Source organism: Lissotriton helveticus, chromosome 8 (genome assembly GCF_964261635.1).
Source record: "Lissotriton helveticus chromosome 8, aLisHel1.1, whole genome shotgun sequence".
Lineage (NCBI taxonomy): Eukaryota > Metazoa > Chordata > Amphibia > Caudata > Salamandridae > Lissotriton > Lissotriton helveticus.
In genome coordinates, this window is record NC_136069.1 from 390,867,081 (window position 1) to 390,894,520 (window position 27,440).

Here is a 27,440-nt window from a genome sequence, read left to right on the forward strand (position 1 = left end):
GTGGGGTGATGTAGCGGAAGAGCCAACTCAGCATCTGACCGTGCAGTACCTGCACGTGATGGGCAGGGGCAAGCACTTGGTCAAGTGGTTTGCTGCGTCCCTACGGACGCACACGGAACTGGACTTAACTTCACTACGGGCGAAGTGGGAGGGGGACATGGGGCGTGAACTGACGGATAAGGAGTGGGAAAAGGTCCTTAAAGGTCCGGTGCGAATCCCTAGAAATGTGAGGTTCTGCCAAATCCAGGTATATATAGTGCACAGAGCATATCTCACCCCAGACCTAATCAACAAATATTTTCACAGAACGGACGCGGCCTGCCCCAGATGTGGAGAAGTGAATGTGGATCTCCTCCACAACTTATGGCACTGTCCGGGCCTCGGCGCCTATTGGAAAGACGTTCACACTCTACTTGCAAGAGGCACTGGTCGCGTCATCCCCTGTAATAGGCCCGAGTACCTCCTACATCATTTCAAACGGCCGCCTAAGAACAAAGCGTCATCTCGGTTCCTCGATCTGGGGATGGTGACGGCGGTGCGTCTTCTTACTAGGAGATGAAAGGAGAGGGACTCGCCCAACATTAGGGCGTGGGTTCTGTCGTTCTCGCCCTGGGCGCGAGCGAAGTGGACCGCCAATCTGAGGGAGGAAACTCTGGGACTCCGTAAGGAGCCTATGGCAGAGAGGTGGAAGCACATGCTGAGCGCCCTGCAGGAGGCGGCACAGGCTGCAAAAGAGGGGGTGGCGGGGCATTAAACAGACATCACAGAGTGAAGGGGAAGGGGCGCAGCGGCGATTGTACCGGAGGCATACCCTGGCGCACTAAGTGACGCAGTGGCGGGGCGCCATCAGCTACAGCACTGCGCGAGCTACATGAGGGGGAGCGGGGGGGGGACCTTTGACTGGAGGGGCCAAGAACTGGGGCAAAAGGAAATGTAATTTGGTGACAGTGTCGCAGTTTGTTGTTATTGTTCTTGTTTTATTGCACATGGTTATCCTCCGGGGTTGGGATGATTGCACATGCCTGTCCCTTCCCCTATAGGGAGGTGAAACGGGTCAACCTCTGCCTTTCGGAGGGAAGGCACACCTGGGCGCTTATATCCTGTCCACGAAATATCAGCATGAACTGGCATAGCGCCCTTGATGGACTGAAATGTTGCTTTATTGCCACCCGTGTAGACAGGAAAATGTACTTTGGTTGTAAAGATGTGCTTCATATGTTTTGCATCTATAAAACTAATAAAAAAAGATTTACAAAAAAAATGAATAAATCATATAATTTCCCAATTCTAAATGAGTTGGTAGCCACGATATCAAGGAGTAGTATTCTTTCCAATAAAATCCTAGGGGTTTTTAATTTAAGAATTGTTTTATTCTGCAAACATTTAAAGAAGTGGATATTTGGGATTTCAAATTTGTTTTGTAAGGTTGGAAATTTGCAGTCTAATTCGCATCCACAGAAATCCCAAACTGTTCTTATACCCATCTTTTCCCATTTTTTAGCCATATCATCATTCACTAGCAGGGGCAATAATGAGGAGCCCCATAATGGGGTATACCTATTAAATTTCGGAATTGTCAAAAAACTCGTGGCCTTCCTCCATATTTTCCATGCACTCGTAATTATCTTAAATTTTGGTTTTTTTAAATAGCTTGTCTCTAATTGCTTTAGTAATAGTCCCTGAGATTTCTTCACAATTAAGAGTTCATATATAGAAGGTATTTCTGATGCTATAGTGTCTGCCCTGGGGGTCGTGGTGATAAGCAAGGGAATCATTTGTTGCAGGAGGGCAGCCCAGTGGTATAACATGATATTCGGGAGTGCTAAGTCCCCTCTATTTTGTGGCAGCAATAGATATTTAAGTGACCTCCTAATCTCTCCATATCGCCACATGAAATTTGATAATTGTGAATCTAATGTTTTGAGTGTGCTATCTTCCACTGCTAATGGTATTGCACGGAATAAATATAAAATTTTTGAGGGTACATTCATCTTCAAAAAATTACCCTTTCCAAGGATAGATAAATGCAGGCTATTAATTCTCCTAAGGTCCTTTCCAATATTTTTAATTAGGGGATCATAATTTAATCTATTAATATCCTCTACTTTTGATGTTAAGCATATCCCTAGATAGGTCGCCTTATCTACTCGCCTAGAATCATCATATTCAGTATTGTCTGTACATAAGATAATTATTTTATCTTTGTTAAGTGAATATCCAGAATGCAAACCAAATTGCTGAGTAATTATGTCTATTTCTGCAATTGCCTCCACGGGGATAGGTGTTAATATAGCCACATCATCGGCGTATGCCAACACCTTCGTCTCATAGACACCTACGCATATTGGCTTAATTTTCTGGTCCTGTAGTAGCTTGATAATCAAAGGATTAATGTAGAGAGCAAATAGTATTGGAAAGCAAGTGCAACCTTGTCTCGTTCCCCATGATATATTAATCGTGCGAGATTATTTGCCCATTATCTGCAATCTTGCCTTCAGGTGATGATACATAGCTTTAATTGAATTGATAAAATTGGACCCAAAGTTGTTTAATCCGAGTACCCTCCACAAAAACTCCCACGACACCTGATCAAAAGCCTTCTCGGCATCGAGGAGGATCATTGACATATGGCCCCCCGTACTGGACATGAAATCAAAAAGTGAGATTGCTCTGCGGATATGATCCGTTGTGCCTTTACCTGGAATGAAACCATGTTGCCAGGGGGAGACCAGATGCTCAATGACCCTCCGGAGCCGATCAGCTAAGATTTTCGCGTAGAGTTTGGAATCTGAGTTAATCCGAGAGATTGGTCGGTATGAAGATGGATTCTCGACAGGTTTGTTCATTTTCCGTTTCCCTCCATGAGTCTGGAGGTTTTCCGGTTCGTTGTATTCCGGTAGACAAGTCATGTAGAAGGGGCAATATTCCAGTACCTAACATTTTGTAAATTTCTAGAGGGATTTTATCGGGCCCGCGGCTTTACCCGAGGCCAAACCGGACAGGGCTAGCTGTATCTCAGTGACATTAATCTCTTTCTCAAGATTTTCCTTAGCTAGGTCATCTAAAGTTCTCCCTAGTCCAGAGTTTCCTATAAATACGGTAACAGCATTCCTAACTTCAGTAGCGCCTTGTAAAATATCATCTTGATCCAGCCCTTGATAATATTGCTGAAACCCTTCAATAATGTCATCAGGTTCAGTATATTCATAGCCATCGATCTTGATGGAAGCTATAGCGTTATAGGAGACCTTCTGACGGGTACGCAGAGTCAGCTGCTTACCAACTCTCTCACCATTCTCATATAAGTTATTTTGATGTGCCTGAAATATCTCAGCAGATCTCTTAGTTAGCCAACTATTCAGTTCAGTTTTAAGGATCATTATACGATGAAGAATATGGACTCCATCATTGCCCTGAGTTATTGATAAAACATGTTCTTCCTCAGCTTTGATCAATTCCTGTGTCAGTTGTAGATTTCTGGCTTCTCGATGTTGCTTTATTCTTGCCACGTAGCTGATAGTTACCCCTCTAAGGGCTGCTTTAAAACAATCCCACACTGCCCCCCTAGAAGCGCTATAGCGATTCATATCAAAGAATCTTTGCATCCAATCTTTGATAAATTTAACATAGCCCTCATTAACTAAAAGCTTTCTATCAAACATCCACTTGGTACGAGGTCTGGTAAAATTAGTTATATCTAGTACCAGAATTAGAGGGTTGTGATCAGATATCATTTTTGGGAGTTTCTTTACTTCTGCCTTAGCTAAATCATGTGATATAAGGAAAAATTCTATCCTAAAATACCTGTTATGTGGGTATGAAAAGTATGTGTATCCAGGATCAGGATGGTTTTTTAAATCCCAAATATCTATTAAATCGTGGCTATCTCTAAGTTGACTTATAGAGCTGAATACCTTGGGTTTCCGACCTAAGTATTTATCTTGTAAATGTCTACTAAATGTAGGACCTAAGGAAATATTCAAATCCCCGCAGAATAATATTGATTTGGGCCAGGAGGCGAATTCTAGTTCCAGATCTTCAAAAATGTGAGGGTCATCTTTGTTTGAACCATAAACTGAACAGATAGTAATGGCAGATGTCAGTGCTACAATGGCCCACCTCCCCCGGGGATCCACTAGTTTACGGTTAGGTGTGCCTAAAGCTGTTTTGGCTATAATCACCACTCCCCGGATGTTCTAGGTTTGTGTTGTAGAGGCAAGAGTATTATAGCCCAAGATTTTTAATAGTTCTCTTTTTTCCCAGGGAAGGTGAGTTTCCTGTATACACACTATATCAAAGGAACCTTGTCTAATCAATTCAAAAAAGCGAGCCCTCTCAGTTTTATCATTTAAACCCGCCACGTTCCAGGAACACATTTACTATACTCCTAAAGAGTTGGCATCAAACTAACAATAGTCTTCTCTTCCGTAACAAAATTATACATTACTTCTGCAGCTGAAACATTACTTGTAAACAGATTTTGGATGAGACAGGTTTCTAATACTGTCTTTCCTTCTATTGTGAGGACTCCCACTCTTATGTCCCTTAGTACATCTTCATGATGCATATCTGATGCTTGGCGCCTATTTTTGGTTAACTCTTTGTATTGAAGGTTTTCCTAAATGTTTACATTTCCAATACTTCATAGTGAATTACTTGTTTCATTATATAGTAGCTTCTTGAATACTGGTTGTCCTTTTACTGGAGTTAGTTGTAGCAGGTCTCTAAAGACCATGACGTGTTTTCCTCCTAAAAAGCATGTCATAGTCAGTTTTTAATATTTGCTGCACTCTTAAATGTATAAAAGCTAGTATTAAGTTAAGACACCATGCTGACTTTATCAATAATTAGTATCTTTAATTTATTTGGTACCCTTGTCACCTCATGACAAGCATTACCAGATAATTTGTTGTATTCCTATTTGTTGTCATGTTTAACAGGCAGCATTAATAATCGATGAAGGGTAACTCATTTAACATTATGTGCGGCTAAGCCTGTTGGTACAGTAACTTTACAAAACAAATTGGAATCTTTTGTCTTCTCTAGATAACTTGTCAGTACTTTAATCAATAAACTTTTTCCAGATCCAGCTTGACCACTTATGTACAATAGAACGGAATTATGAGTAGAACTTTTTGTCATGCGGAATCCATGTTCTACTTTACCTTTACATCTTCAATTGCTTTAATATTTGTTCTAGATCCACAGTTTCTTGTCATACTTGCTGTATTGCATTCTGCACCTCATTCATGGCTATTGCAGCTTCATTTTGAATGATTGGCTGTCCAAGAGGATCTTGACTTTCAGGTGCTGAACTTTGGCTGCTCTGAGAACTCTATCTTGCTATCTCAGCAGCAATTGTTTCTTCTTGCTCATCTCATCTCTCAACATTTGAAGATAAACTGGAAACACAGATCACTCAATGCTGTATTTTACTGCGTTGAATGTGTCTTCATAGCAGTCAAATTCTCCAAGTAGCTTGCTTCCACTTTGCCATGGCTGAACATCCGTAAGAATGCTAAATAGAAAAACTCTCTTTTGTCTGGAGTTTGGCAACTTAGCTTTTGATGGTTGATTACATCCCCTTTGTTATGTCTGACCAAACGTCTGTTACATCCAACTACAGATAATGTTCCTTCTTCAATGTTTTCACTGACATTATTTCTGAATGTATAATGTTGAAGTATTTAATAGAGGCACATCCTTTCCAGATGAGGACTTCTTCTTGGATAGTATGTATCCAGCATGTTACTCTTCAAAATATCTATACAGTGTGGTTAAAATTCTGCAAGATATTGGATTTCAGGAAAATACTTCAGTACTCTGTTACGAGTATTAGCAAGCCCTCTACTCATCCATAGAACTCCTCTAGATTTAAAAAACAAACTATCTGAGCGTAACCGGTCTATGCATTCATAACAGCTTATCTCTCTGTGAGAAAGCATTTTCAAGCTAAAACTGTAAAATTTCTTTGTAAGACTCTTCATGCTGAAATCTCCCACATCTCCTTCATCTCAGTTTACTGACTTTGTTATATAAGACGTAACATACCGAGCAACAGCAATTGAGATGGCTGCAACAAACTATACATCCATGTTTGCATTCCACATCTTCAGAATCACAGGGTTGTAGTCATTAATAAACTTGGAGGCCTCTGTTATTAGGTTGTATGCATTTTTCAGTGATTTCCTTGTAACTGTATGTCTGACTACAGACAGACAGTTGACTCTTCCTTGTGAGATGACAGGACGTGGGAATACAAAATACCAACTCGCATGAAATGTCCCTTTGTATTCTGAAATTTGCTGACAATATTTTCTGCATCTATGATTTTGGAATTGTAGAGCTTGTTGTCTTAATATTTTGTCACCACTCTCTTTTGGGATACGGCAAGTTACATACTGCTCAATAAAAGACAACATAGACTCATCACTGTCTGTTCCAAACTTTGGGGCATATTTTAGCCACAATGGCATGTGAATATGGAAAGCGCCTATGGCTTGGTACACTTTGCGGCGAAAGAAATCAGTCACTTCACCAAGAGGAGGTTTCGTTTTGTTTCATATGAAAGCCATTATTGCTTGAAATCTGTGATTAAAATATCTGCAAACATTTGCAGGGTCTAGTAAGCACAGTGTTCCTGGTGTCTTCAGAGGAATGTCTTTTAGATTTGAATGTGCCTCCTGCAAGAATTCTAGCAGGTCATGACATGCATACTCTGCACAACTGAGTGTCAGAAATCAAGTAGGTGCTCCAAGGTTCCTCAACATGCTCTTAAGTTCCCCAAGACACTGATACAAATATTCATTAGTCCCACATTGACATGCCATTAGGTTTATTACATTGTATTTTAATTGATCATCTTTTTCTTGAACTTTCTCCAGAAATTCTCTTGCTGATATATTCTGCAAATAAATTAACTCCTGTTTTTAAAATGTGATTCACAGCATATCAAAGGCCAGACAAGTCACTATCAAATAGTAGGTGAAATATATATGGAATACACTGACAAAATCTTGGGTCTTCTGAATAAAGTCTGGTAGATCTTTTTCAGCTGCAGATTGTGGTAGAGGCCAGTGATCATTCCTACCACCTACTCTAGGAGGAAAAAGATGTGGGGAACACCGAACTTAGAATCCTTTCTCCCACTCACTTAATGGAGCTCCTTTCACCTGCTTCATTTGAAACAGATCAATGGCATCACTAATAACCTCTATATATTGCAAAGGGTAGATACTATAATGTTTATATATTTCTTCTGTTCTGGCGGATCCACCTTCTCAATCAAACCTGCCTATGGAAATGTCTGATCTTCCATGTGTGTGATATATTGCAGGCTTTCTACATTTCTATAGTAAACATTATTTTATACCAGATATAAAGTTGCTTTTTTAACTTTGGTAACATCCACTGACTCCTGCCATATCTTTTTGTTCTTAGTAGACACACCATTTATAAGAATTACAAGTCTTTCTTCTAAATCTCTATCTACCACTACAGTTTCAATATATTTCTTGAAATCTAAAGACAAATACATTACTCTACCTTTTAGACCTTTCTGCAGCTCTGTTGGCAGTACCTTGCCGGTCTTTAGCATCATACTATAGCTTGAAATGGATGTATACTTTGGATAAGAATGGACTCATACATATTTAAACCTTTGAGTGCTTCTGGAATAGAAACCAGCTCTAACCTGTTATAGACAGCTCTAGCAGGCATTTTATTATCTTCTAATTTACTGTAACAGTACTTACAAATAACTTTCCGTATGGGCAAATCAAAGCGTTCCTCCACAAATAAATACACAGTCAACATTTGCAAGTAATCATTATTTTCTTTTCCACCTTTTAAATACAAGTCAACAGTTCATGTTAAAATCATGTAGTGAGTTTGTTGACAAAATAACCAAAGTTTTTCAGAGCACACTGTGTTAATATTTGCAATCTCTTTAAAATTATCGACTGTAATACCTATGTCTTGTTCTGCAACTCTTCCTGTTGTCAACTCTTCATTCTCCCTAGAGTCCTGCTCAGGGGCATGGAAAGGAAACTGCACATCATCACAAACCTTTTCTACGTCTGCCACAATACCATGAAAAAGTGGTCTCTCATTTTAAACGTGAAGTAGGAGTTTTCACATAGTAAAGCCTCCTGACTAAAGTTAGCTTTGTTGAGTGGTGTACAGCTAATATCCTGAAAAGATGAAAGGTGCTTTGTGAGTGTCCCTACAAATGTGCATGCTTTCCAACCTTGCAAGGCTACCATCCTTGTAAAGTACTTTTTTTGTGTTTTAAACTTTTGCCTTGATACGTAGGAATTTCCTTAATATATCAATGGATTGCTGTTGAATACTTCAAACACTACTACAATTCCATTTGTATACAGGCGCATGACAACGCCTTCCTTGCACCTATTCTGCAATAACTTGTTCTACGTTTCTAGGCACCTTCACCTCTTTCGCTATGAGTGACATTCTTCATTTCATAACATTGTCCACTTTTATTAATAGCATGAACCAATCTGTTATCCTTCATTAAAGAAAAGCTTGGTACTAGAAATGTGTATCCATTCTCCAGTAAAAACTGTACAAAAGATACTTCTATTCACTAAACTTTTTTCCTGGTTTTGTGTCCTCATAGACGACACTATTTTGTCAAGAGTCTTCATTCTATTTATAATCAATGAGAAAAGCTTCCTCTTCAGAGCAAAAGCCTTATCAATTACTCTCTCAAGTCTTTTTTCTGTTTCAGTACCTCTTTCCTTCTTCATAGTTCTCTGTAGATTTATAACTACTCTACTATGAAGCATTCTGGCTCTGATTTCCTTAAACTGCTTATGTCTCCTGGTTAAGGTTTGACCTTCTTTGTTACATTCTTTCCTGTTCTTCTTATATAGATTTTGTCCACGCTCATTCTTTCTCATAGTTTGAATTTTGTTTTCATTATTTTTTAATCCTTGCAAATGTCCACATATAATTTTAAGTAATGACTTTGTCCTCTTACCAGTAGCTTGTTTTTCTTTCATCACTTTTTCTGCATTTTGCCCCTTTTGTGTCTCAGTTCTGTATAGATACAGTAGGTGCATCTGTTGCTTTTTCCTCTGAGCTTTTGTAGGTATTGTAACTGTCTGTAGTTATGTAGATAGTGTTCTGTAAAAAAAAAAAAAGTATATTTACATTTTTATTCTAGCCAATTTACCAACTATTTTACTACTGACTTACACATAATGCAAAAACAGTTGTTGCCTGGGTGTTTGAATAACTGCATTGGTACAGCTTTGGTGACTGTATATGTGAATGGCTAGTGCCTGGGTGATTGGATGACTGCATGGGTGCTGCCTGTGTAGTTCAATGAGCACATAATTAGTGCTTGTGTGAATGGAAGAGTGCATGTATAGTGCCTGGGTGATAGAATCAGTGCGTAGATAGTGAATGAGTGATTTGATAACTGCCTGAGTAGTGACTGAGTTATTGGATACGTGCCTGAGTAGTGCCTAGGTGACTGTAAAGTTTCTCCATCGCTATTAGTTACACAACAGTTGTGACTATATCTGTAACTAATTTTTAACTCCAGCTGCCAGAATCAATCTATCCTTTTCTAATGAGCTATGTGTCTGAAATGTCTAGATATCACACGTCATATATAATTTGATACATTCCCCTCTATGAGCATACATTGCTCTGTTACTCAGCATGCACATGCATCATTAAATTTCTAAAATTGAAATCAACACATCTCACTTTTTCACAGCACAAAACCGTTTATTAATGGCATACCTACATCATTTCTCAAATTGTTATTGTGTGATTAAAACATTTCTCCAGCATTGAAGCTTTCATAAATTCACATGTTTGAATCATCCCCGTCCTCATGGTGGTAGTCTCACGGTATCAGAAAATATAGCAGTATAAAAGAAAAACTCCAGGAAAACCAATAAAAATGCATCACATTTTGGTAACCTATCACCATCATTAATGGTCCAAAAGTCAGCCAATGAGACGCCAGCCCAGAGATCACAATCCCCAGCAGAGCCACCATACCTCGGATTTCTAACCGCACGTCGTGTGAGAAGGAGTCTCCCTGAGCTCTGCTCAGTTTTTCTCTGTGGTGAAATTGTGACCTGACTTGCATCTCCGTATTTCTCTGGAATAGAGGTATTGTTAATTTTCTTCATTTGGCAAGATGTCTGACGGCTTTAAGAAGAGGCTTTTCAGACCATGTAGATCTTGTGGGAAGGCCAGACTCTTCTCTGAGGATCTCTCAGAGGATCCCAACAAAGATTGCTTATATTGCTTGCATCCTAAACATGTCCCTAAGGAGTGTAAGCATTGCATGACTTTCTCTGCCAAAACTCTTAAAGATAGAGAGGCACGTTTGTTTCTATGGCTTCAGAAAAATAAATCCAAAACAGAATCTGGTTTTGAGGATGAAGAGGCTCATTCCACTCCAAAAAGAAAATAAGAGCCTTCTGTTTCAAAAACGGACTCAAAAAACTGAAAGTCAGTAAATCTAAGGACAAGGAACTAGAACTGCAACCTCCTGAAGGTGTTCGTAAAAAGTCTTCTTCAGTGCCTCACAGTCCTCACAAGAAGTCTACCGAAAAAAAGGCTCAGTTGACGGACCCGTCGATGGCAACTCCGTCGAAACTGATGGTGTCAACAACGGTTACACCAAAGACGATGACATAAGCGTAGTCGACAGCAACTTTAACGGCGATGACAGCTTCATCGACGTGGGTCATGACGATGACTTCTTTGTCGATGACCATATCGATGATGGCTCTGTCGACGACTGCATTCATTTCACCAAATACTCAAAGATCGTCGATGACTGTATCTATAAAAAGGTTTCCACCGTCGACGGAAGGAAAACGATCCTTAGTTGTGCCTGAAGCAGGAAAGTTTTCTTCAGATTTGACTTCTTGGAGCAAAGTCTTACTGCTTCCGGGGGGAACATGGTGGCCGGAAGCTAACGGCCGCGACAGAGCCTCCCGCGATGTGTGGTGGTGGTGATGGAGCCTGACTAGCATCGCTGCGGTAGCTGCTGGCAATCAAGCTCGCCTGGCTGCATGGTTTTGGATGCTGTGATCGGCTGTCGGGATCAGCGAATTTAGAGTGACCCCTTCCCTCGAGAAGCCTTCTTACCCGCTCGCTCACTCGCCCGCCCGGTGTCCTGCAGGTTCCTCGCGGCGCTGCCGTTCACTTGGGGCAGCGTGCGGATGGTGCAGGACGTAGGGGGCGGTGCGAGTTTGAAGCTTCTGTGCAGCCGCGTTCTAGGAGTGGCTCAGAAGAGGAGGCGGTGGGGTCTCGTGGTCCCGCTCCAGCCGCCCCTACTCGTGGTGCCGACCTCCTCACTCTATCCATTTTGGTGTGCTGTAGTGGGGGATGTATCCGCACATTGACCAGCGTGGAGTGAGGTAGGAGTCAGTTGCAGCGTGGGGGGCGCAGGTGAGGTGATTAAGGTGATTCGAAACAAGGGGTGTGGGCTCCCACTTCAGAATGGATTGTGCCTGGGAGATATAAGCTCCTTCCCAGGATCGGGGGTTCATAAAGAGGTCACTGCACCTTATTCATCAAAAATCTTCGCACACCAATCAGTCTATCGTATGGAGAAGCGTATGGGCAGTGACCCTGATAGTAGTTTGTGCCAGGCAAAGGAAGTATCCACCTATGAACCCACGGTTTGCTGTTATACATTGCGCAATATACCCCCCAGAATCCTTTCTGTAATCCCTAAACCAAAACTTGTATCACCCCCGATAGTGGTAGTAAAAGCCACTACAAGACAAGCAACAGGTGCCTGCGTAACAGAGGGTTCCCCCCCCCAGGCAAAGGAAAAGGTCGTAAAAAATCTAGGGGAAGCACCAACCCAAAAATTACACCTTCACTGAAGTCCTTCTATAAGGTTATCTCTACAAACACAGTGGTATGTGGGCAGAATAAAATTGTAAAGGATAAAGCTGAGGCCTTAAACATGGCGACTATTACTACCTCCACTGATATAGCTGCTCTAGCCACCACCACTCTAGCCACCACTACCTTAGCAGGCTCTGCGGTTAATGAAAGGGGCCTCCAGCCCCCCTTTAACACCTTGGTCACTGCAGAGACTCTGTCCATGGCTGTCATTCATCCATCAGTGGAATTGTCGAATAGCTTTTCGGTGTTGTAGATCCAGAATATTGTTCAGGAAGATACCTTTGGTGCAACCTCAGTGAAGGGGGGTGGGTTCCAATCTGGCCAACAGATGCTAGCAAATTGTGAGCTCTCTCAGCATTCCCCTTTGCCTTCTTTACCGGCCGCCCAACCTGTGTCCGTATCTGGGTTAGCCGAGCCACCTGGGTCATCCGGGTCGTTGGCCGATATTCTGATGAGCCTGAGAGACAACATTAGCAGGAGGTTTACCATCTCGGAGGCTAACCAGGCAGCTATTGAGGCCTCCTTCGATGTGCTTGCACAGAAGGTAGAGGAGGTTACACAGAGAACAGACGTTCTTGAAGCTGAGCTACCAAAAATCAAGGAAGCTCTGAGTGTGTCTTCTGCTTCAATGAGTAAAATGGCCAAGCAAAATCAGGATTTGAAAGATGACATTGAGCGGTTGGAAAACCATTCCAGGAAGAATAACTTGAAAATCCTAAACGTCCCGGAAGATCTAGAAGGGAACGATATCAAGAACTTTGTTGTTTCCCGCCTGAAGGCAACTATTCTGAAAGACTCAGAGGATGTAGGCATGGACTTGAGTGCAGACATTCAGAGGGTGCACCGCAATCCATTTAGGAGGGTTCAAGGAAGAGAGCGCCCTAGGAAAATCTTGGTGAACTTCCTCACGTACACTACTAAGGAGAGAATATTGTCTCTCGCTCTGAGAGCTGGTCATCTAAAGTGTAGTTCATTCTCTCTTGTTTTTTCCTTCTCTATTTGTTCAGACGTCTCTCACATTACCGCCACAAAGCAGTGGGAACTGGGGAAAACAATGATGATATTGAATGCACTGGGAGCCAAGACCCAATTGAGATTTCCCGCGTCACTACGTATCATGTGGAACAATCACATGTATAATATGTGCCAACTTGATGAAGTTGATTCCCTAGTAGATAAAATCAGAGACGGGGCGGGGGTGGAAGCAGTGGTGGAAGTGGAAGTGTCAGTAAGGCATAACCAGTAAAGGTTTGCTTGACATAGAATGGTCATATCGAAATATTCAGACAAAATTAAAACAGGGCGGGTCTTTTCGAAGAAATAGAAGAATGATCAGGCTGTGCAGCTGAGAAGAGTCAGTCTACCAGTTTCAAGTGTAGAAGTATTTGTTTATAGCCACACATCAGGTGGGCTTCTGTCTAAGGGCATATGCCCAGAGTAAAAGGGAGGGTTCCCTATGGGTGTAGAGGGTAGAAGGGGTCACGGGAGGGAGGGTGGGTGGCCTACAGGGGAAGCACGGGTGAGGTTGCAGTGGTAGAAAACATAAAAAATTTCCTCATTGTCACTATATGTTTAAGTGTAAGCACACTTTTAGTCTGTCGGGGATCGGAGGAAAACCTGGTATAGAATGACATCTACTAATATAAAGTTCCTGTCATGGAATGTCAACGGATTGCGATGCCCCCGAAGACAAAGGCTGATTATGAAATACCTGGAGCAATCCTCTGCCCAGGTTTTCCTTTTACAAGAGACCCGCTTGAGTTATCTTGAATCTAGTTATCTTCGGTAAATATAAGTGGGTGGAGTGTTTTCATTGCTCTGAGCAAACGATACATAGTAAGGGAGTAGCTGTTTTGTTTAGATCTAATTTAGGCAGCTCCATTAAGGCTACGTTAACTGACCAATCTGGGAGGTGGATCTTGGTGCAGGTGGCTATAGGGGGGTAGAACTCGCCATAGTATCCTACTATGGCCCTAATGTCGACGACCCGGCTTGTCTTCTCAGAGTGCAGGCCAAACTTGTAGAAGTCACTGTTCCAATAATAATTGGTGGGGATTTTAATGTCCTCCTTAATCCCTCCAAAGATAGGTCTAACCTTAGCCGGTATGTGGTAGCTCAGCGTATGCGTCAGACAATGATTAATATGATACACGAGGTCGGGTTATTAGATCTATGGAGATCGAAGAGGGATGGGGAACCGGGTTTTACCTTTTTCAGTAAAAAGCATGGCCACTCTTCAAGATTAGATTACATCCTTACAGATAGGTGGGTTTAGAGCATTTAGTGGATCTGTCCATCCAGCCATCTATTTTATCCGATCATGCCCCAATAACTTTCCTATATTTAGATGGTAAACCGATATCCCCTCCAAGGTGGACACTAAAAAGGGCAATGTTGTTGAATGAGGAGTTAATAAGTGTTATCAAAATATCGACTGCAGAGTACTTTACAGAGAATATAGGTTCAACATCCCTGGAGTATGTTTGGGATACATTTAAGGCCCATATCCGCGGAGTGCTACACAGCTGGATATGCTCCAAAAATAGGAAAGAGATGTTAGAACTTAAAAAGGTGGAGAAGGAGATATCCAGGTTCGAATAGGTTAGATCTAGCTGCCCACCAGATCATCTGCCACAAGTCCTTAAGGATTTGGAGTGCCAACGTTTGGCCTACAGAGATAAACTAGATCAAAAACTTAGAGCCCAATGGGCAGTATATAAAGCGAAAATTATGAATACGGTGAAAAGGCAGGAGCCCCCTTGGCATGGAAGATCAAATCCGATAGAGTGAGGAATAACATCAATAAGTTGATAGTAGACGAGATTGGCTCAATCTCTTATGACCAGGAGGATATGCAGAGGTGTCTCCTCTCTTTGTTTTCAAAGCTCTATAAAGAAGAGATTTCCCGCGTCACTGCGTATCATGTAGAACAATCACATGTATAATATGTGCCAACTTGATGAAGTTGATTCCCTAGTAGATAAAATCAGAGACGGGCGGAGGTGGAAACAGTGGTGGAAGTGGAAGTGTCAGTAAGGCATAACCAGTAAGGGTTTGCTTGACACAGAGTGGTCATATCGAAATATTCAGACAAAATTAAAACAGGGCGGGTCTTTTCGAAGAAATAGAAGAATGATCAGGCTGCGCAGCTGAGAAGAGTCAGTCTACCAGTTTCAAGTGTAGAAGTATTTGTTTATAGCCACACATCAGGTGGGCTTCTGTCTAAGGGCATATGCCCAGAGTAAAAGGGAGGGTTCCCTATGGGTGTAGAGGGTCGAAGGGGTCACGGGAGGGAGGGTGGGTGGCCTACAGGGGAAGCACGGGTGAGGTTGCAGTGGTAGAAAACATAAAAAATTTCCTCATTGTCACTATATGTTTAAGTGTAAGCACCCTTTTAGTCTGTCGGGGATCGGAGGAAAACTTGGTATAGAATGACATCTACTAATATAAAGTTCCTGTCATGGAATGTCAACGGATTGCGATGCCCCCGAAGAGAAAGGCTGATTATGAAATACCTGGAGCAATCCTCTGCCCAGGTTTCCCTTTTACAAGAGACCCGCTTGAGTTATCTTGAATCTAGAGTTATCTTCGGTAAATATAAGTGGGTGGAGTGTTTTCATTGCTCTGAGCAAACGATACATAGTAAGGGAGTAGCTGTTTTGTTTAGATCTAATTTAAGCAGCTCCATTAAGGCTACGTTAACTGACCAATCTGGGAGGTGGATCTTGGTGCAGGTGGCTATAGGGGGGTAGAACTCGCCATAGTATCCTACTATGGCCCTAATGTCGACGACCCGGCTTGTCTTCTCAGAGTGCAGGCCAAACTTGTAGAAGTCACTGTTCCAATAATAATTGGTGGGGATTTTAATGTCCTCCTTAATCCCTCCAAAGATAGGTCTAACTTTAGCCGGTATGTGGTAGCTCAGCGTATGCGTCAGACAATGATTAATATGATACACGAGGTCGGGTTATTAGATCTATGGAGATCGAAGAGGGATGGGGATCCGGGTTTTACCTTTTTCAGTAAAAAGCATGGCCACTCTTCAAGATTAGATTACATCCTTACAGATAGGTGGGTTTAGAGCATTTAGTTGATCTGTCCATCCAGCCATCTATTTTATCCGATCATGCCCCAATAACTTTCCTATATTTAGATGGTAAACCGATATCCACTCCAAGGTGGACACTAAAAGGGCAATGTTGTGGAATGAGGAGTTAATAAGTGTTATCAAAATATCGACTGCAGAGTACTTTACCGAGAATATAGGTTCAACATCCCTGGAGTATGTTTGGGATGCATTTAAGGCCCATATCCGCGGAGTGCTACACAGCTGGATATGCTCCAAAAATAGGAAAGAGATGTTAGAACTTAAAAAGGTGGAGAAGGAGATATCCAGGTTGGAATAGGTTAGATCTAGCTGCCCACCAGATCATCTGCCACAAGTCCTTAAGGATTTGAAGTGCCAACGTTTGGCCTACAGAGATAAACTAGATCAAAAACTTAGAGCCCAATGGGCAGTTTATAAAATGGAAAATTATGAATACGGTGAAAAGGCAGGAGCCCCCTTGGCATGGAAGATCAAATCCGATAGAATGAGGAATAACATCAATAAGTTGATAGTAGACGAGATTGGCACAACCTCTTATGACCAGGAGAATATACAGAGGTGTCTCCTCTCTTTGTTTTCAAAGCTCTATAAAGAAGAGAGGGTACCTTCCACTGATTTAATCCAAGATTGGCTTAAAAGTAAAGCTTTACCTAGTCTGTCAAGGGAGGGCTGGGACTTGCTAGAAGGCCAAATCTCTGAAGAAGAAATTTAGAGCAGCTTGAAAAAGATTAAAAATAATAAAGCGGCGGGGACAGATGCTCTTCCGGGTGAGGTGTACAAGATCTTGGAAGACGTCATAGTGCCTAGACTCTGTGAATTGTTTAATTTCATCTATAGCCCTGAAGGTAGGATCCCCCCGTCATGGAAGAAAGCAATAATAGTGCTAATCCTGAAGCCCGGTAAAGACCCGCTTAGAGCTGATTCGTATTGACCAATCTCCCTATTGAATGCAGATTATAAGATCTTTACTAGCATTCTGGCAGGGAGATTGGTCAGGGTCGCCCCCCAATTGATCAAGGAAGACCAAAAGGGTTTCTTGCCGGGAAGATACATCCAAGAGCAAACTCTACAACTAATTGGCTTATAGCCCTGGCGGTGGTACGGTCGGAACCATTGGCAGTAGCCGCCTATGACGCCGCCAAGGCGTTTGATCGTGTCAATTGGACATATCTTTGGGAGACCCTAAAGGTAATGGGGTTTGGACCATCATTTGTAGGTACCCTAATTAGGTGTCATGAGGGGGCCTCTGCCGTCATTCTTCTCAATGGTTTATTGACATTGAGCTTTAGTATTCAAAGGGGAAGGCGACAGGGGTGTCCTATTTCACCCCTGTTATTTAATATCTATATTGAACCCCTGGCTCAAGCCTTGAGACTTGACGAGCAGATCACCCCATTTCAGGTATCTGATTACAATTGTAAGCTGGCCCTCTATGCAGATGACCTGCAGGTGTACACCAACAACCCAGCAGAGGTACTTCCTAGGGTGGATGACTCCTTGGACAAGTTTGGCCTGTACTCTGGATACTCAGTCAATTCCTCCAAGACTGAGGTAATGTGCTGGGGCTTCGAGGGGTATACCGTGAGGCACTGTGGGGAGTCCAGGTATATTGGGATACTATAAAACAAGATATAGGGGATATAACCGTGATTAACTTGAGGAAAGTGTCTAAGGAAATCGATCATCTCTTCTTGAAATGGCAGAATCTTCCCCTTACTATTTTTGGCAGGGTAAACCTGGTTAAAATGGTTATCCTGCTGAAGTTGACGTACTTGTTTGGGGCTGTCCCTCTTGGCTTTCCCTGGAAACGTTTGGGTAAAATTCAAAGCAAGATAGGGAGCTTCATATGGGCTAATAAAAATTCCAGGTTATCCTGGAGGAAGTTAAAACGGAGGCTACTAAAGGGTGGCACCCCCATTCTCCACCACTCTGCAAACGCGCTTCCTGGCACACTACAGGTTGGGGGATGAAGTAAGTCCACTTTACTCCTGAGGGACTTTGGGGGCCAATAAGCCCGTCTGGTATCTCCTGTATGTCCTAAGCAGCAGAATTCCTGAGCGCTGGTAGGAGGCCAAGCCCCCTTTCTGCACAACTCTGCTAATGCGACTACTACCTTATACTTAACAATTACCATTTAAATATCTTTCAAATTCATTGAAATCTCAATAGGTTTCAGGGACGTTATAGTTAGTAATTAGCATTTAAAAAACCTTTGAAATTTACAGAAAAAAACATAGGTTTCAGGGACATTATAGTTTTAATTAGCATGTAAAAACCTTTGAAATTCACTGAAAAAACTATAGGTTTCATGGATGTTATAGTTAGAAATTAGCATTTAAAAACCTTACAAATTCACTGAAAAAAACAACACTGATGACTTCATCCACTTAATATCTGATGCATCTCCTCACACCCTAATATAACCTTTCATACACCCACTCTGAAATACAGACTACTATTCTCGAAACCATGGCCACACCAATACCAGTTAGTACATACCCATTCACTGAATTATAGGTCTACACACATCCACTCACTCACCAATATGGTCACTCATACACGCAGTCACTCATCAATATAGCCTCTGATATATGCATTCATGCACCCATACAGACACTCACATACTGTCACTCATCCACAGAGTTACTCACACACCTAGTCAGTCAACCAAAGACTCAATCACATTGCCATTTACTTACCAATATAGTTCTACACACACCACCTAACTTATTCATAGATACTAACACATGCTTATTCTCTTATAAATCACTGACACAAGCACACACTTGTCCATACAGCCACTCTTACAATCACTCACTCTCACATATAGTCAGTTATATACTCCAACACTCACATATACTGCCTTTTTCATATGTAGTAACTCACATATACCACTGAGATATGTATTCACTCACCAACACAGCCACTCGCATACTCACTCACCCATACAGCCCCTCACTGACACACTCAAGAATCCATACACCCTCTGAATCACCCACTCACACATCTATGCACCGACTCACAGACCCCCCACAAAGACACTCAGGTACCTATACAGGTACTCAGAGAACCAATCATTAACCCATGTAGACACTCAGGTAGCTACTCACCAACTCATGCAGCGACTTACACACCAACTGACAGACTGATACAGACATTCACACAGATTTGTCATTCACCCATGTATTCACTAAGACACGTTTAATCTCTCACTTATACAGTCAGTCATGTACCCACTAAATCTTCCATTCAGATGCTCATGAACCCCCTGATTCTTCAAAACACCTTTGCGTATCTATAACATTCTTAAACTGTTAAAAATACCCAGTCTCTGGATGATGTCATTTGAGATGCCATCAGTGATGTCACTGACCATGTCATGAGTGATGTAATATGTGACATCGGCAGGAGTGCAGGAGTGTGAGTTATAGACCTAATTTCTCTAGTTTTGTATGAGTGAAATGTCCAACTAACTATAACGTCTCTGAAACTTGTGTTTTTTTCAGTGAATTTTTAAGGTTTTTTTTATTTTAATTTTTATCTATAACGTCCATGAACCCATGGTTTTTTCACTGAATTTCAAAGGTTTTTTAAATGCCAATATCTAACTATAACGTCCCTGAAACCTATGTTTTCTTCAGTGAATTTCAAAGGTTTTTTAAATGCTAATTTCTAACTATAATGTCATTAAAACCTATGTTTTTTTTTCAGTGAATTCCTAAGGTTTTTTAAATGCAAATTTCTAACTACAGAGGTAGGACATGTGCAGAAAGAGGAAGACAAGTGCACAAAGAAGCAAAAGAAAGATGCAACAGAGGTCCAGAAACACGAAGAAAGGCGCAGAAAGAAGCAAGAGATTTACAGAAAGAACCAACAGAGATGCAGAAAGAGGCAAGAGATGTGGAGAAACAGGAAAGAAAGGTATAGCAAGAGGGAACATGGGTGCAGAAAGAGGCAAGAGGGATTCTGAAAATTGAAAGAGAGGTACCGAAAGAAGCAAGAGCAGTGCAGAAAGAAGCAAGAAAGGTGGCAAAATAGGGAAGAGGATGCAGAAAGAGGGATACAGAAATTTGCAAATGAGGTGCAGAAAGAAGCAAGAATAGTGCAGAAAGAAATAACAGGTGCAAAAAGAGGCAAGAGGGGTGCACAAAGAGGCAAGAGGTACAGAAAAAGGCAGATGGGATGCAAAACAAGGAAGATACGTCCAGAAAGAAGCAACAGAGGTGCTGAAAGAGAGAACAAAAGTACAGAAAGAAGCAACAGAGGTACTGAAAGAGGCAAGAGAGTTTCAGAAACAGACAGGAAAGGTGCAAAAATAGGGAAGAGGGTTGCAAGAAGAGGTAAGAGAGATGAAGAAAGAGGAAAGAGGGGTGCAGAAAGAGGCAAGAGGAGTGCAGAAAGAGCAAGTGAGGACCAGAAAGAAGCAACAGAGGTACAGAAAGATGGAAAAGAGGTGCAGAAACAAGCAAGAGAATTGCTGAAAGAAGAAACAGAGGTGTAGAAAGAAGCAAAAGAAGTACAGAAAGAGGTAATGGGGTGAAGAAAGAAGCAAGAGCTGTGCAGAAAGAAGCAACAGGTGCAAAAAGTGGCAAGAGGGGTGCAGAAAAATGTAAGAGGTAAACAAAGGTAAGAGAGGTACAGAAAGAGGCAGGAATGGTGCAGAAAGAATGAAAAGAAGTGCAGTAAGAAGCAAGTGAGGTACAGAAAGAGGCAACAGAAGTGCCGAAACAAGCAAGAGTAGTGCAGAAAGAGGCAGGAGAATTGCTGAAAGAAGCAGCAAAGGTGTGGAAAGAAGCTAGAAAAGTGCAGAAAGAGGCAAGAGAGGTGCAGAAAGAGGCAAGAGGGATGCAGAAAGAGGCAGTGGGGGTGGAAATAAGGACGAGAAGTTCAGAATGAAGCAACAAAGGTTCTGAAAGAGGCTTGAAGGGTGCAGAAAGAGACAAGAAAAGTGCAGAAAGAAGCAACAGAGGTACAGAAAGAGGAAAGAGAGGTACAGAAACTGACAGGAAAGGTACAGAAAGAGGGGACAATGGTGCAAAAAGAAGCAAGAGAGGCACAGAAAGGGGAAAGGGGTACAACAAGAGGAAAGAGGGGTGCAGAAAGAGGCAAGAGAATTGCTGAAAGAAGCAACAGAGGTAAAAAGAAGCAAGATAAGTGCAGAAAGAGGCAAAGTGAGATGCAGAACGAAGCCAGAGTAGTGCAGAATCAACCAACAGAGGTGGAAAATAGAGAGAGGCAAGAGGGGTTCAGAAAGAGGTAGGAGAGGTATATAAAGGGGCAAGAGAGGTACAGAGAAAGGCAGGAGGGGTGCAGAAAGAAGGAAGAGAAGTGCAGAAAGAGGCAGGAGAATTGATGAAAGAAGCAACAAAGGTGTAGAAAGAAGCAGGAGAAGTGCAGAAAGAGGCAAGTGAGGTACAGAAAGAAGCAAGAGCAGTGCAGAAAAAACCAACAGAAGTACATGAGTGGTACGGAATGAGAGAAGACAGGTATGAAAGAGGCAACAGAGTTGCACAAAGAAGGAAGAGGGGTGCAAAATAGGAAAGAGGGGTGCCCGAAGAAATAAGTGAGGTGCAGAAACAGGCAAGAGAAGTACAGAAAGAGGCAAGAGAATTGCCGAAATAATAAACAGAGGTGTATGAAGAAGCAACAGAGGTGCAGAAAGAGACAAGAGGAAAACAGAAAGAGGGAAGAGGAGTGCAAAAAGAGGTACAAGTGATATAGAAAGAAGGGACAGAGGTACATAAAGAGGCAAGAGAAGTGCAGAAAAAAGCAATAGAGATTCAGAAAGGGGAGGAGGGGTGGAGAAAGAGGCAAGAGGAGTGCAGAAAGAGGGAAGAGGTGTGCAGAAAGAGGCACAAGGGTTGCAGAAAGTAGGGACAGAGGTACAGAAAGAAGCAACAGAGGTGCAGAAAGAGGGATGAGGAGTGGTGACATAGGCAAGAGAAGTGCAAAAAGAAGCAACAGAGATGCAGAAAGAGGGAAGAGGGTTGGAGAAAGAGGCAAGAGGGAAGCAGAGAGAAGAAAAAGAGGTGCATAAAGAAACAGAAGAAGTGCAGTGACAAGGAACAGATGTGCAGAAAGAGGCAAGAGGAGTGCTGAAAGAGAAGAGGGGTGCAGAAAGAGGTACGAGTGTTGCAGAAAGAAACAAAAGAAGTGAAGAAAGAATAAACAGGCGCAGAAAGAGGCAAGAGGGGTTCAGAAAGAGGCAAAAGAGGTGTACAAAGAAGCAAGTTAGGTACAGAAAGAGCTATCAGGGGTGAAGGAAGAAAGAAGCAAGAAAAGTGCAGAAAGAAGCAACAGAGGTGCAGAAAGAGGCAAGAGAGGTACAGAAAGAGGCAAAAAATTACAGAAAGAAGCAAAAGAGGTGCAGAAAGAGGCAAGAGAGGTGCACAAAAAGGTAAAAGGGGTACAGAAATAGGCAAGAGGGGTACAGAAAGAAGCATGAGAAGTACAGAAAGAAGCAACATTGGTGCTGAAAGGCAAGATGAGTGAAGAATGGGAAGAGGGGTACAGAAAGGCACGAGGGGTTGCAAAAAGAAGCAAGAGGGGAGCAGAGAGAAGGAAGAAGTGCATAAATAAGCAACAGATGCAGAAAGCGGGAAGTGAGGTGGAGAAAGAGGCAAGAGGGATGCAGTAAAAACAAGAAAGGTGCAGAAAGAGGGAACAGGTATGCAGAAAGAGGCAAGAGGTGTGCATAAAGAAGAAAGAAGGATGCAGAAAGAGGCACAAGGGGTGCAGAAAGAAGCAAGAAAGGTGCAGAAAGAAGCAACAGATGTGCAGAAAGAGGGAAGAAAGATAGAGAAAGAGGCAAGAGGTGTGCAGAAAGAAGCAAGAGAGGTGCAGAAAGGAACAAAAGTAGTGCAGAAAGAGGCAAGAATGAAGAAAGAGAAGATGGTGTAGAAAGAGGCACAAGGGGTGCAGAAAGAAACGAGAGAGGTACAGAAAGACAGAAGATAAGTGCAGAAAAAGCAACAGAGATGCAGAAAGAGGAAGGAAGGGTGGAGTAAGAGGCAAGAGAAGTGCAGAAAGAAGACACAGATATTCAGAAAGGGGGACGAGGGGTGGAGAAAGAAGCAAGAGGGGTGCAGAAAGTAGAAGAGACGTGCAGACAGAGGCTAATGAATTGCAGAGAAAGGAAGAAAGGTGCAGAAAGAAACAACAGAAATGCAGAAAGAGGCAAGAGAGGCGCAGAAAGAAGCAAGAATGGCTTTCACACCATTAGTGCCAAACACCCACATTTAGCAATAAGTAACAGGTGACCATTCTAGGTTTACAAAGGACCTTCCACCTCACTGTGGCACTTGTCACTGCATTTTGGTAAGGTTTGATCTGTTTGACCTAGAAATAAGGCTTTTTTTGTTCAAACCTACAGATTAGGCAGCAGATGATTAATTATGTGGCTAATGCGGAAAATGTATAATTGTGCAAAAGTTGGTGCAGCCAAAGAGTCACATATTTTCAGTGGCCCGGCTCATACCTCTGACTATTTCCAGAAGTGCTCCTCAGTAATTCCTTCTTTTTTTGCCTCATTTAGTTAATCGTTTAGCTTCTATGGAAACGAGGAAGAATCAACCTCAGGTTACCACACCACAACACAGACTACCATACCACATAATTACTCTCCATAACACATAATCCCACTCTACATAGTTCCTATGAAATAAATACCACATACTTTCTATCCACATAATTTCACTGCACAATTTACCACATAATTCCACTACACACAACCTACATCTACTCCACTCTGAAAAACATTATTAATAAACTTTCACATTTACATCGCCAATAGCTCTAATTCTTACATATGCGAAACCTATTACATTGCAAACACTTCTTTAACTACTAGTCATGTTTGCAGACTGGTGGAGAATGGGTGCTGGGCTTCCTACCAGTGCTCAGGAATTCCACTGCATAGTACTTACAGGAGATACCAGGAGGGCTTCATGGCCCCCGAAGTCCCTCAGGAGTAAAGTGGGCTTAATCCCCCATCCCATACTCTGCCAGAGGCACGTTTGCAGAGTGGTGGAGAAAGGGGGGCATGACTTCCAAATACGTCTTAGGAATCCCACTGTGTGGGACTTACTGGAGGTAACAAGAGGGGTAGTTGGCCCCCAAGGACATCTCTAGGGGCCAACTACTCCTCCTATTACCTCCAGTAAGTCCCACACAGCAGGATTGCTAAGTTGTCATAGCAGGCCATGCCCCCTTTCCTCACCACTATGCATACACATTTTCTGGCGCGCTCTTGGATGTGGCTTAAAGTCCCCTTTGCTGCTGGGGGTCTTAGGGGCCAACTAGCCTACCTTATACCTCCAGTATGTCCCAGATAGTGGGATTGCTGAAAGCTGGACTCAGGCCATGCCCCCTTTCTCCACCACTCGGGGAACTCCCCTTCTGATGTGTTCTAAGGTGGGAGATTAAGTCCCCTTGAATACTGGGGGCCAACAAGCCCACCAGGTACCTCCAGTAAGTCCAACACAGCTGGATTGCTGAGACTGGTCTGAGGCCACGCCCTCTTTCAACACCCCTCTGCAACACACCTTCTGGCACACTTCTATTGGGGGATGAAGTCCATTTTAGTCCTGAGGTCCTCAGGACACAAGAGGACCTCATCGCCCCACCAGCAATACGCTAAGAGGCACGTTTGCAGAATGGTGTAAAAAGGGATGTAGCCTTAGACCACCTCTCAGCAATTCAGCTGTGTGGCGCTTACTGGGGTTACCTGGTGGGCTAGTTGGCCCCCAGGGACCCTCAGTATTCATGGGGACTTAATTCCCCAACTTAAAACGTGCTAGGGGGTGTATTTGCTGAGTGGTGCAGGAAGCGGGCGGGGCCTTCGGTGAGATGCCGACTTAACAATATATATATATATTTGAAGGGGGATCTGTGTCCCCCCCTTCTTTTAATATGTGTTGGTCCCTGTGGACCCCATCCCCCAGGGCTAGCAAATTGTTTTTTTTAAACGGGAAGGGTCTGCGCGGCCCCCCTCCTGAGGTTAATTTCGGCCCCAGCGACCCCTGCCCCCGGGACATGCCCAATTCTTTCTTTATTTTTTGAGGGAGGAGGCCTCCTGGACCCCTCCCGGGCCATTTTTGGCCCCAGGGACCCAATCCCCCGGGCCATGCCCAATACCTTTTTAAAATATGTATTTAAGGGAGTGGGGCTCCCCAGGGACCCCATCCCCGGGCATTGCCTCTCGTTGGGGCTGCGGGGGAGAGCCTCAATAACCCCACAGTCCCAGCCACTTCCCCACCTCCTGCGGGAGCCGGCATGGCTTTTGCACAAGGGGAGCTGCTGACATGCAGCTCCTCTTGTGCGAAAGCAACCTGCTTTGCTTTTTGGAAGTGAAAGCAGGTTTCCTGCTCTCACTTCCAAAAAGCAAAACAGGGTTTGCTATGGCAGGGCGGGAGCAGAACTCTCACCCTGCCATAGCAAATGGGAATTCCTGGGTGTAGACACCCCGACACATTGCAGGACCCGGCCCTTGGGGGTAGCGGCCCTCAGGACCATCAAGGGTTCCAGTAGGGGGGCCTCGCAGCCAAACTCCCAGCATTTTTAAATCCCAGGGTGGTGGTGGTCCCCGGGGCCTGTGGGGGCCACATAGCCCCCCCTGCATTTAAATCAGGTAGACCCTGGAGGTTGTGATCCCTGGGGCATGGGGGTCCCCCCAAATAATTAAATGCCTTGGGAAGGTGGTTGTCTCCAGGCTTGGGGGGCGCAAGGCCACCCCCACATAATTAGGAATGCCCCGGGGAGATGGCAGTTCCTGGGGCAGCTTGGGGAAGCAGGAGTTCCCCCACACATTTTTGTAAAAATGTTCGGGGAGGTGGCAATCCCCAGGGCTACGCTGGCTGTGTCCCAACATATGATATACAAAGCCCTGGGGAGTCGTCGGTTCTTGGGGCTGTGGATTACCAATTGTCCCCGGGACCTGGCCCACCCTGGGACTTGAAACAAATGAAGCGCGAGAGACTGCAATTCATTTTTTTAAATAATTTCTGCCGGATTTGCACAGCCAGCGCGATTTCGGCCCACATTATTAAAAAAAAAAAAAAATCTTGGCCCTGGGGGTCCTAGTGGGACACCCTGGGCAGGTCTAGGGGGTCAGGGTGTTTCTACCCTGCCCCATTTTCTTGTTTTGTCACCTTTATTTTACACATTTTCTTGTGACCCCGTTCTACCGAGTCACAAGATGGCTGCCAACACTTCCTGGTTTGAAGTGTTGGCTGCCAATCAGAAGTCAGCTCGTGCTCGGGAGAAGTCACAACTTTTCCTTGGTGCTCTGAAATCAATGTTTGTTTTTTATATCCTCTGGAACTACTGAACAGATTTACACCATTTACTGAACCAAGAGCTACCTTTTTGCTAAATTTGGTGTAATTCCATTCGACAGTTCAGGCTGTAGCGTGTTCCAATTTTTCCTTTGGAAATTAACATGGGGAAAATGTGTTTTGGGATCCCCCTATTTTTTTATCGGCCACCGCTTGACAAATTACTCCGAAACGTTCAAGACAGGAGCTGACCGGAGCGGGCCATTAGTTTAGAAAATTTCTCAAAGATTTGTCAAATGGCACCAAAGATATTGGCAAAAGAATAAATGGTTTTTGTATAGAAATGAGGTCCTAACTATAACTACCTACTGGTGACTGCCAGTATGTTATATATATTGTTTTTGTTCCGATGGATCAGATGTTCCGTGGCCCGCCTCAACTATCCAGGACATCAGCGGGCGGCGATACGTAGGGCAGGCTGTATTTACACCCCTGCCTCTGCCCACACTGTTACCTGGAGCGAGGGGCCGTAGCGGTGTTTGGGGACTCTAGGAAACGCCGCAAGAACTAACTTTACAGGAATTTTCATCAGAATGTGGAAGGTGCACTCATTGAAAGTAGACACTCACACTTTTAATCCAGTAATATTTCTTTCTTTTTATTCAGATAATCTTTAACAACCAAAGCACACAGCCAACGCGTTTCGTTCAGAGCAGGAACTTCATCAGGGCTCTATTTAAATTGGACCAATAGGTGATAAGGTAAATCCAACTGACGTAAAAGCTGAATATTCCAAGGAGCACAATGGACAATGTCGATTGATAGTGGCAGTGATTTAATTTATTTTCATACAAATAAGCCAAGAAAAGTAAGAATCTATAGAATCCGCGTGAAGCCCCTTCTCATCTCATCAAACGAAAAAATTATCAGTCAAGGTATATAGCCTAAAACTGTTCGGTGTACACACTAGCAGCGAAGTATCTATGCCATCAAAGTCCAGGTGCAAAAAGTACATGACTGTATCCAGGCACGTAAAACAATTGGCATGAGATTAACAGGGTATTCAAAATCTAATCGATGTAGCTCAATGCCAGCTATATACAACATGCGTTGAGAGAAAAGTTCAGTGTGAAGGATAGAGATAA

At 43.1% G+C, this 27,440-nt stretch overlaps 1 protein-coding gene across 9 annotated transcripts in view; it reads left to right on the forward strand.

Moving 5' to 3' along the window:
• Window positions 1–27,440, forward strand: part of LOC144772708 (uncharacterized) — a 1,708,106-nt gene that overhangs the window by 185,039 nt on the left and 1,495,627 nt on the right. Inside the window, exon 4 of one of the 9 annotated variants that reach the window (XM_078657213.1) lies at window positions 19,774–19,942. The exons of the other annotated variants lie outside the window; for them this stretch is intronic. Within the exon in view, the coding sequence (XP_078513339.1) occupies window positions 19,901–19,942 (42 nt within the window). The 5' untranslated portion in view covers window positions 19,774–19,900. The remainder of the gene's footprint in view (window positions 1–19,773; window positions 19,943–27,440) is intronic. 9 annotated transcript variants of the gene reach the window in all.